At 42.3% G+C, this 11,698-nt stretch overlaps 1 protein-coding gene across 1 annotated transcript in view; it reads right to left on the bottom strand.

The window, feature by feature from the left end:
• NCBP1 (nuclear cap binding protein subunit 1) overlaps positions 1 to 7,847 on the bottom strand; it is a 33,722-nt gene extending 25,875 nt beyond the window's left edge. The window contains exons 1-5 of the mRNA XM_056848003.1: positions 7,748 to 7,847; positions 6,719 to 6,875; positions 5,703 to 5,810; positions 2,239 to 2,360; positions 1,241 to 1,310 (exon numbers count right to left, since the gene is read on the bottom strand). Of these exons, the coding sequence (XP_056703981.1) occupies positions 1,241 to 1,310; positions 2,239 to 2,360; positions 5,703 to 5,810; positions 6,719 to 6,875; positions 7,748 to 7,770 (480 nt within the window). The 5' untranslated portion in view covers positions 7,771 to 7,847. The remainder of the gene's footprint in view (positions 1 to 1,240; positions 1,311 to 2,238; positions 2,361 to 5,702; positions 5,811 to 6,718; positions 6,876 to 7,747) is intronic.
• Between the last annotated feature and the right edge of the window lie 3,851 nt (positions 7,848 to 11,698).

Below are 11,698 nucleotides of genomic sequence, written 5' to 3' on the forward strand. Positions count from 1 at the left end.
ATGCATGGGATCTAAAGCATTAAATGCTTGCAAACTACTATTTGGAAATATTACACATGCAGCGAATGGAGTTAAGGATTCGTAAGCTGTGGACGGAAGGCATTTCTGTCAGAAGTAGGGCCATTTCTCCTTCCAAGCTCCTTCTGCAGCTGACTGAATCCCCACCCCCACCCCACTTCTGAAGGACAGGGCATGCTCAGGGACAACAGGGTAGGTAAAAAAATCCAAACCCCACCCCCCATTCTAACAGCAGATCATTACTGCTGAACCCAACCCAGTACTCCAAGGATTGGCTGGCAGAGACTGTATGCAAAGGATCCCTTTTTTAGAGCGGCTGTGTCCCTGCCCTCTTCAGTCAGTGGACTCCCTGAACATATCGTTTTGCACTGTCCTTACATGTACCAACTTAGGCTAAAATGGACTGCACCATGTTTTAACAAGTGTTGCGCATTTTCTCAAGCAACTTTGGAGCAAAAGGTTTAGTTCCTCCTAGAGGACTCTGACCCTCAGTGTATTTATTTTGTTGCTCGTTTTTTGCTGCAGAGAAGAGTCGAAGGGAGGCGTTTTTTTTATATGGGCCTTATTTAAGTTTTATGGTTTTAGTGTTCAAGACCTCGGTCTAAGAACAGGGGAAAACAAAGAAAGGATTGGCTAGCGTAGGGGAATGAGCAAGCATTTCCAATAAATATTCTTTTGGTAATGGAAGAATATTGGAAGAACTGTTATTTTGTCATTCATAAAAGGAAAGCAAGTGCCAGGACTTCTCATTGAAACAGCTAAAACTGGGGGAGGGGGGTGTTTGCACAAGAAATTCATCCTCAGAATTTCCCATGGTAGCGGGAATCAAAATTAGGCATTTGAACAAAATGTTCTTTGATGAATGCATTGGCATGGATTTAAAGAAGAGTTGGTTTTTATATGCCGACTTTCTCTACCACTTAAGGCAGAATCAAACTGGCTTACAATCACCTTCCCTTCCCCTCACCACAACAGACACCCTGTGAGGTAGGTGGGGCCGAGAGAGCTGTGACTAGCCCAAGGTAACCCAGCTGGCTTTGTGTATGAAAGAGTGGGGAAACAAATCCAGTTCACCAGATTAGCCTCTGCTGCTCATGTGGAGGAGTGGGGAATCGAGCCCGGTTCTCCAGATCAGATTTCACAGCTCCAAACCACTGCTCTTAACCACTACACCACGCTGGCTCTTAATCACTACTCTGCGCTGAAGCCCAGATCTACTGACCTCTTCTTGCGGATGCGGTTTATCAGCAGACCAAACTTGTAACATGGGTACGTGAATCTTCTGACGGCGTCTGAAGCAAGAGGAAAACGGAAAAAAAACTCAGCACATTAAAATTTACTCCTAAGCAACAAAAGTCTTTGGCCAGTCTTTGAGGTGCATCTCCCTTGAACAGGTATGCCCTGCTGCAGAGGGGGGGAGGGGGAGATGTGAGCATTTGGACAAATCTCCAACTCATCTTTTTGCCATATGGATTGATTAAACTGGTAGTGCTGTTCCCCAAGAAGTTCTCTCTCTCTTTTTTTTTTAGCAAAGCTCACTGTAAAAATCTGACCCACCAAAACACATACAGCTGTAGCAATGATGTTCAGTGATGTCTGGGGGGTACAATCTCTGCCCCTATCTTTCCTGCCCGGCAGCCATGGAAAAGGCCAGTGCTTCGCAAAATGGATGAATACCAGACACAGATTTAAGGCAAACTCCCTGCAAACCAGAGTCTGCAAGGCAGGAACAGCCGCAGGAGGTGGGGCGGGGAATGCACATTTCACCCCCTCTCCCTTCCCATGTTGGTCTCCGCCAGTTTTACACTACACGTCTAACCCAACTTAGTATCCCATATAAGCGTCAAACCAGGATTTCAGTCTGTGTCATATGAACTATCTTGGTTAGCCATTATTAGCACCAGCACAGATATTTAACAGAATCACAATGGAAGAAGACAATGGGAATTTGAGCTAAAAGTGGGAGGGGGCTTGCTCCCAAATCGCAAACAATAACTTGCAGGGGTCAGTCCTACACTTTGCACTGACTGTTCCAGAAAAGACAGATGTTTCCTAGTAACAAATACCAATACTAACTCAATTTTTCAGTGTCTGGTTTATGTATGCCTACCTTCATGCGATGATAGCTTCTAGAGCTTAAGAACAGCTTCTAAGAAGACACTTTCCCTACCGTATTAACGCCTCACAAAGCAAAGCGGATAGTTCTCTTGGTTCCCTTACTTCAAATAGTTTTCAACGTTGGACAAGACGCGGTCCATCTCAGCATCCTTCTTCTCATACAATTCCTTCCCCACCCAAGGTAAGGACGACAGAAAAGCGTACACGTACCAGTCACAACGCACCTGTGTCAAACAAAATTAAACGGTACTGCACACGAGTAAGGGATAGCTATGCAAACGATGATTGCTAATGGCTATGCAAACGAAGGAATGAAGGAGCAGGCGAGTGAGGGGGTGGTGGAATTTGACTTTATCCTCTTGCCTCGGGACCCATGAATAAGCATTTTGAAGGGCGGAATTAAAAAAGGAGCTTTGAGCGAGCATCAAAATCGACCCTGCATCAATGGCCATAGTAAAGATCTACTTAGGATTTTAAGATGTCCAGCAGCCCTCAGGAATTGTGCTTGAAGCGCAAATCTTTAAAAAGTGTATAGAACAAGATGCACATGGGGCAGATATGGCTCAACTTTATGCAATGTGCTGCTCACATCCAGTTGTTCAGCACAAGCACCGAGCTAGTGTATTATCAGCAACTGTCACTTACCCTGTCGCATAATTCAATTAGGTTCTACCTCCAACAGATCAGATCGTATTTCTTTTTTAATGTGTGTACTTTGCTGTGATCGTTTCAAGTCGGTCTGAAGAATGCACAGCATTTGAAGCCCTGAAGGGAAAACCTCCACACTTTAATCTGAAAATCAGGGGCTGCCCACAGCTTTTTTTATGGACAGGATACTGCAGCGGCCTTCTTGCCTCTGTCCTGGGCAGGCCACACACACAGGAAAGAAACCGGCTTTTCCTAGGAAGCCTCAAATTCTGCCATTAACCGTTTTTCCTGTTTTTATTGTAGAGTGACAGAATCTCCCCCCATGAAGGGTTTGTGCAAGTACAAATAGCCCATGTACAAAATGTTTAATAGCCCTTGCACAAAATGTCTGTCCTTAACCCCCGCTTTTGCCCAGGCTTGTACTTCCTCGATAGCTACATAAGAACATAAGAAAGAGATATCAAGATATGTTAAATGAGAAAGAAGAAATAAAACCATGGATCGAGATTAAGACGAATAGAAATATTGGCTGGCTGACTTATAATCAAATGATTATGAAAATGCGACAAGATTGTTTTCAACAGGGGAAGATAAGAAAGAACACTGAGTTTGAAGATCTAACTAGTAAAGATATGGATCATATTTTGGGGAAAATTTATAAACTCTTACTAATATTTGAAACAGAGCAAGAACCAGTCAAGGCATGTAGGATAAAATGGATGGAAAATTTTTTAAAAGGGAGATAACATTGCAGCAATGGGAAAGACTTTAGACCAAGTCAATTAAATTCACGGCCAGTAATAATCTACATGAGAACTGGTACAAGCAATTTTTTAGATGGTACATCACACCAATGGACATTAAAAAAAAATGAATGAATCATATGACTGCCGGTGCTGGAAATGTAAAGGCAAAGGTGGAACATATTTTCATTTGTGGTGGACATGCAAGAAAGTCAAGAAATTTTGGATACAAATTCATCAAGAAATGCAGAAAGTTTTAAGAATCAAATTTCCTTTGAACCCAGAAACTATGTTGCTAGGAATTGAGCCAGATAATTTGGACAGAAACCACAGAGAAATATTTGGCTATCTGACAACGGCAGCTACACTAGTACTGGCAGCATCCTGGAAACAGGAGGACATTCCAGATTTGGAAAAGTGGCAACAAAAGACGGACGAATTTGCGGTGATGGCCAGACTGACCAGCTTGATGAAAGTGAAGACGACTGGAGAATCCCAAAAGAAATGGGAATGTTATTTTGATTATGTTAAATGGAAAGGATAGACTGTTAGATATAAGGATCAGTTTATAAAATTTACTATATAGTATAGAAGGAATTTATTATCCAAAATTATCCAAAATGTAGAATATGAGAACAATGTATAAGATATTTGAAATGTAAGATGAACCAGACTCCCCAAAGGAGTTCAAACTGTGAATGTATGTGTATATAATGTGTTTGTTTTTTCTTGAAAATGTTAATAAAATATCTTAAAAAAAATAAGAACATAAGAAAGGCTATGGTGGATTACACAAAGGTCTGGAACTTGAGGTAAGTCACACACCATCTCTATAAACGCTGATAAAGAAAGCTGAGGAGGGACTAACAGGATCCTTTAGCCATTTAGCCAGAAACTGGTAGCCCTGGGCCAAATACAATCTCCTGCATCTAATTCGTAATTGTACTCCTCTTATACTTGTATATTTTTCTATTTGTTTACAAGAATACTAAGCCACTGACCATAAGTGTGGCAAAGATAGCTTTCCGTTTTTTAATTGTTTTTGTCTTGTCTGTCTGTCAGTCTTATATTGTTTGTTTACATGTTTGTGAATTGTAATTGTATTTATTTATTTGTATTTATTGTAATTGTATTTATTTATTTATATGTTAATAAATTAAAAAAAAAAAACAATCTCCTGCATTGTGCCATTTGGTCTTCCAGCTGCCAACTCCAGAATATGAGATAGGAGAGAATGAGCAGATTCTTGGGCACCAGCAGTAGCAAATAATGTGGGGGACAGGGCATGGATCCCTGTCCTACCACCCTCCATTCCATTGTCAACCAGGCTCTCCACCAAAACCAGTTGCTGAACAGGAATCTAAATACATCCCTTTAGACAAATATTGATCTGGCAATTAGGCAATGACTTGAATCTGATAGAGAAGAGTTGGTTTTTTATATGCCGACTTTCTCTACTACCTAAGGGAGACTCAAACTGGCTTACAATCACCTACCCTTCCCCACAATAGACACCCTGTGAGATAAGTGGGGCTGAGAGAGCTCTTAACAGAACTGCAACTAGCCCAAGGTCACCCAGCTGGGTTCGTGTGTAGGTGTGGAAAAACAAATCCAGTTCACCAGATTAGCCTCCTCTGCTCATGTGGAGGAGTGGGGAATCAAACCCGGTTCTCTAGATCCGAGTCCACTGCTCCAAACCACAGCTCTTAACCACTACACCACGCTGGCTCCCCACGCCACGCTGGAGGAGGAGGAGGAACAAACCCCTAAGCACCTGATGTACCTAAAGGACAGAATGTTCAATTTTAATAGTAAGCCAGTAACTACAGAAGATGGGAACTCAACGTGGGAAAAATCATTGTGGAAACATGAACACATTTAATTTCATACAAATTACAGTAACACAAGCACGCTACAAAAAGCTGGACAAGAATTCCTGTGTGTTCAGTCCTGTTGTATGATCTAGTAGGAAGGTTCTTGGGTGTCAAGATGTGACACCAGTCCATCTCACGTTTCAGAGTTTGCCTTATTCAAGGAGCTCCCACTGCAGATAAATCATTTGTAGCCGGATTAAACCTTGAAACTGACTGTGCTGGGGTATTCCTTTTGGTACCGGGGTGGGGGTGTTATATGTCAACAGTAAGTCACCCGTGCTATAAAAATATCTTTGCTTACCTGAGGTACATCCTCCTCCTGAGTCACACCAACGAAGTTCTCAAACATGGCTACCATCGAAGGAGCAGCTATTACATGGCAATTCACGAGATCAGAGAGAAAACGGACCTAGGGGAAAGGACAGAAACATTCCAGGGTTTTAAGGGGGGAAACTCGGTCAAGTTTGCTGACTTAAGATTCTGACAGGGCAATCATCAGAAGCCGGCCCATGTGCTTCCCTGCTCCCCATCACGCTGGGGAGACAGCTTGCAAGGAGACCCCATGTTCCAGCTTTAAACAAACACGGGCTTTTCCTGGTTCAGTATCTTCCACTTGTGTAGAGGGGCAGGGAAGAAGAAGAAGAGTTGGTTTTTATATGCCGACTTTCTCTACCACTTAAGGAAGAATCAAACCGGCTTATAATCACCTTCCCTTCCCTCCCCACAACAGACACCCTTCGAGGTAGGTGGAGCTGAGTTCAGAGAGAGCTGTGACTAGCCCAAGGTCACCCAGCTGGCTTCATGTGTAGGAGTGGGGAAACCAACCTGGTTCACCAGATGAGAGTCCACCGCTCTTAACCACTACATCACGCTGGCAAGCACATGAGCCTGAATCCCTGTCTCTCTACAGATGGAATCCAGAGGCCAAATTTTCACTGGCCCTTCCATGGTAAAAAACAACAACAATACGGAAACAAGATACAAGACAGAACAAAAAACAACTAATGCTTTCCTACTGTAGATCTTTAAAAAGACAAGGTGAATGAAAAATGTCTCCACCTGCAGGACCACAAGCCTTCCCTTGCCATGAAATCAATAGGTTGCTGGGGTTGACCACATTCTAAAATGTGACACTACACCAGCCCTGCAGGTGTGCTGCAATAAAGCTACAAGAAAGTAAGAGAGACTGGCACACAAGATTCAGTATAGCACAATATGCCCCACAAGACAAAATATGGGCCCTTCAGGTGCACTGGCAAGCAAGACAAACCATGAAACAACTATAAGATACAAAAAGAAAAGAAAAAAGCAACTTACTAAATACACGGCTTCATTATACATGTTGACTTTCAAGCATTCTTTGAGCTGACGAATCATGGCTTCCACAAACTCGCCGCCAAAATTGTAGTTCCTGGCATTCAGTAAGCCAACCAGAGTTGTGTAAACAGTCAACTTTTCTGGCAACAAGCGTGCACTGATATTTCCCCCCCACAAAAAAGGAGACAAAGAAAATATGAGACGTTAACTCAGACCGCAACCACTGTGCCAGCAACCTTACATGTGGCAAAACTCAAGCAACAGGTATATATTGAATTTGGCATGGCTATCTCTGGGGCAAAAAAGTAAAGCCAGAATCGGCTCTGGGTTGGATCTCATGGATCCAGTTGAAGCACTTCCCTCCAATGACAGGCCAAGCTGTCCTCTGCTGGAGGAAAGCATCTCTGATGGTGAAAGGGTCCAACTCTCTCTACCTGACCACAGAGTTTGATATGACCGTGATATATCCCGGACTGACATTTTTCTTTGTTCTGCTTGTTTAAGCTCCACAGTTAGGTAGCTGGGCACTTTGCCTACCCTTGCAGGCCAGGGCTTGGACTGAAAAGATTAATCAAAAGTCCTAAATGGGGCAAAGTTTTAATAACCTTGCTGAGGACCCGGTGAAAATCTACCAGAAGACTAGGACTTTGAGTTCAGACAGTTCTCTGCAACAGTGGAGAGCCTGCTCATGGCATTTGTATGGCAGAGCATATGGTTCAATGTTTAGCAATGTGTGTGTGTGCAAACTAGTGCCGTCAAGTTGCTGCTGTAGGGTTTTCAAGGCAAGAGATTAAATCTTGAAATTGCTTCTGACCACCACCGTCAAGGACGTTTACAGAGGAAAAATATGACAACTGCACCAGATCAATTTATTTCCAGTCTCAGTACACTTTCCTCAATTTGCTCATTCCCTGCCACTCACGTTTTCTTCCCAATTCCAGTTACTTAAAAGAGAATAGCCCTTAAACACACACATATGAAAAGCTTACGGAGTTTTAAAAGTGTTTAGTGTAGGTAATACTTTATCACCTGGATCCATAAATCTTTTGCATACATACACTGTACAAAGGAGTCTTAGTATCTTGCTCTTGTAGTTTGGTAGATCCGCCTCCAAGACCCCAGCCAGGACTTCTAAATTACTCTCCAACGAGGAAGAACTCTGAGGGGATTAAAAAAGAGAGAGAGATAAATTCATAATCTAACCATGAGACACTTATCAAGGTATTAACATTAACATACCATACCCTCATTAGCACATTATCTTGATACTTACAGGACAATGATTAACACATTACTTTTGCAGGACAATACTCAGCTCAAACCCAACCCCTTTCTGACTATATATTACTCTTCCTACACCCTTGACACTGAGAGACACTGTCCTTCAGTGTTACTCCTCTGAAGATGCCTGCCACAGCTGCTGGCGAAACGTCAGGAAAGAAAATTCCAAGACCACGGTTACACAGCCCGGATAACCTACAAGAACCAACTTATCAAGGTGTTTCTCAGTAACAGGCCCTTTCAACCTGCAGCTTCTTAGCAGAAGACAAGAAAATATGGCAACAGATACATTGGGTCTAGAATCTGTTTTTTAGAAACCATGTTACAAATTCCACAATTGCAGTTAGAAAGCAAGCGAGCAATAAAATGCAAAGCATCACAAAGAAAAAGCTCCACGTTCAGCCACAATATCTAGTTATGGTGTTTGCATGCTATATATTAGGCCTACTGCAAATTTAACTGTGGCCAATTATTATTTCATTTATTATCTGTATTTCTCACTGAGACTCAAAGCAAATTACTAACATATTTTAAAAACCCAATGCAATAAAGGCCAGTATAAGAAGAAGAGTTGGTTTTTATATGCCGAATTTTCCCACCACTTAGGGAAGACTCAAACCGGCTTATAATCACCTTCCCTTTCCCACAACAGACACCTTGTGAGGTAGGTGGGGCTGAGAGAGCTGTGACCAGCCCAAAGTCACCCAGCTGGCTTCATGTGTAGGAGTGGGGAAACTAACCTGGTTCACCAGATTAGTGTCTGCCACTCATGTGGAGGAGTGGGGAATCAAAATAATACATACAATAAGAAATGCAACAAAACTACATTACAAGAGTGTGACTAGCCCAAGGTCACCCAGCTGGCTTCATGCGTAGGAGTGGGGAAACCAACCTGGTCCACCAGATTAGTGTCCCCCATTCATATGGAGGAATGGGGAATCAAAACAATACATACAATAAGCAACACAACAAAACCACATTACACCTTTAGAGAAAGATGAAATAAAACAGTTTACTGTACTATAATAAGCAGTGCAGTAGACAGGGGAAGGAAAAAAGGAAGCCTGCTTTAAAACTTCCACAGACAATTAAAAATGTGCCCTATTTCCAATAGAAAAGTGCCCTCTTGTTAAGATCAGTGAGGGACAGACAGCCGCCATTGGGATCCAGCAACCTTCTCCCTTTATTAAATTAAATCCCCTTCCCCTAACCACAGCTGTTATTGGCACTAAGGTAAACTGTGATTATGTTTAAGAGAGTTGTCCTCTTAATTAGGATTTCCAAACCAGCATTTAAAGCAGTTTAGCAATTCCTGATGGAAAGGGAGCCTCGGTTAGTATTATAACCATAATTAACATAATTACTGTTGCGACACTTGATCGGGGTTAAAACCAGCGAAGGAAGGCGTGGTTAGTAGAGTGGAGATTCAAGAAAGTACAGTTTATTGGAGAGGAGCAACAAAATCCTCCAGCCAACTCCCAATCTGTTAGTCATGGCTAAACTACCCAAGAGTGTTATGTCTGTGCTAGCTCCTGCTTCAACTACAGTGTGATCTTATGAAGAGTTACTCCAGTTTAAGCCCATTAAAATCAGTAGGCTTGGAGTGGAGTAACTCTGAAGGATTGCACTTTTAATGGCTAAGTGTGTTAGCAACAGAAAAGAGCCAACACCCAAAAAACTAACAATTCCCCCAATTAAAGGAGTAATGAAACCTCCATATGCCTTATTGGAGGTTCCAAAACAACTAGCAATTCTTGGAAGGGCCATACCTCTTTGAAATTTAACACAACACAGTGGTCAAATATAACTTTGGCTAACTAACCAATCGACCTAGTATACCTCTAGGCCAAAGCCACTCCTGCTCTTGCTTAGCAGGAAAATTAGTTTGTTGATAAATTAGTTGATAAAAACACATCAGCGATGTAACTTCAAATACAAGCTTTTGAAAAGGTCTTTGTTGTAACGCTAGTACACTCTGGCCTCGCTGTTCCTGTTTAATAGAGAGGCATGCATAGCGAATGCACATTTCCCCTCTATTCAACAATCAGAAGCTATTTTGATTCTCGCTAACAATATAAGTTTAAAGGTTCTGGTACAATGATCTAACATCTTCTATAAGGGAGAGTATGCTGTTGCTTCACTTGGATTGTTATGCCTACAAGGACATTTACCAGATCGGATGGTGGGTTCGTGAGCTGGGTTTGGGTTTTCTAATGCAGCAGCAGAGAAACCATATTGTGACAAATTCTGGAGCTTTGATTTTGAAATTTAACATGAGAAAATATCACTATCATCTAGCGATAGGCAGCCGATGATCTCAAGGCACCTCAGTTCCAGCCACCTCTAGAGGTGGTTTTGGGCCACGGTCTTTGATTTTTCTTCCCCACTCCAGCACAACATCTTTCTAGCAGCCAGCAAACAGGCCTCATGAATCACCCAAAGGAGAAGAACCCATCATTTTAGAACTGTAAAGTTACTTTCAGCAAAGGAAACAGGTCCTATCTTTTCTTACTTGCCAAAATCTCTCCTATGCATGGGAACAACATACACTTCAGTTTAATACTTCATGTACCCCTATATCTTGCATGTTACAAAGTTTTAAGTGTTTAATGATAACAGGAAATTACTGGGAAATGAGCTCGTCAAATCAGTTGCTTTGGATCAAAAGCTTGAATCTCCCCTGCCTGTTACGTCTCAAAGACCACATTCATTTTTGTTTTTATATGCCACAAAAAGCCACAAAAATGACTGATAGATATGATAGACATCTTAGATATGAAAACAGAAAAATGGACTAATTCAGTTCCGCTCCTGCCCCCATTTCTGATCATTTGCGGTGGATAGTTTGCACTTTATGCTTACACTGTAATGTGCAGTTTCTGTACCTTTCTGGGCAATCGGAAACCACTTGGCTTTCTGATGTGCTGATGAACCAACATTCTAGAGCAGGGGTGTCGAACTCATTTGTTACAAGGGCCAGATAGGACGTAAATGTCACTTGGTTGGGCCGGGCCATGGGTACCACAAAATTTAATGCCAGCTACAGGAGGTACAAACTTTATAAGAAGACATAAAGAAAGCCAAATAATGTTATATTTTACTTTAAAATACAAACATGCTTAAAACACTCTTACAGTATTTTTGTATTTAACAGTCTTTGATCTCTGACACCTCGAGGATTAGAGGGGTTCCTGCCTTGACTGGCTCACGGGCCAGATAAGAGCTCTGAAGGGGCAGTATACAGCCCCCAGGCCGCATATTTGACACCCCTGTTCTAGAGCAAGTATTTTAAAAACCTGCACACTCAACTCAAATACTTGTCAAGGACTCCAAACCAAACGCCACAAATAAGAAGCGGCCGGCCTCTCCTACCTTTTCTCCCACTCTGCATATTAAGGATTCCAGCCGATCTTCAATTTCAGATGCCTCAGATGTTCTCCTCCTCTTGTACGGCTGCCCTCCTATTTCAGTGAAGACACAGTGGAAAAACACACTGACCATGTTGTTTTTACTGCTCCAAGACAAAATGCAGGTAAGTATTTGACTGCTGTTTAAGACCCTAGTTTGATCCCAATGGGAGTCAGTTTCAGGTAGCCGACTCAAGGCTGACTCAGCCTTCCATCCTTCCGAGGTCGATAAAATAAGTACCCAGCTTGCTGGGGGTAAAGTGTAGATGACTGGGGAAGGCACTGGCAAACC

This window comes from Euleptes europaea, chromosome 4 (assembly GCF_029931775.1).
Source record: "Euleptes europaea isolate rEulEur1 chromosome 4, rEulEur1.hap1, whole genome shotgun sequence".
Classification (NCBI taxonomy): domain Eukaryota; kingdom Metazoa; phylum Chordata; class Lepidosauria; order Squamata; family Sphaerodactylidae; genus Euleptes; species Euleptes europaea.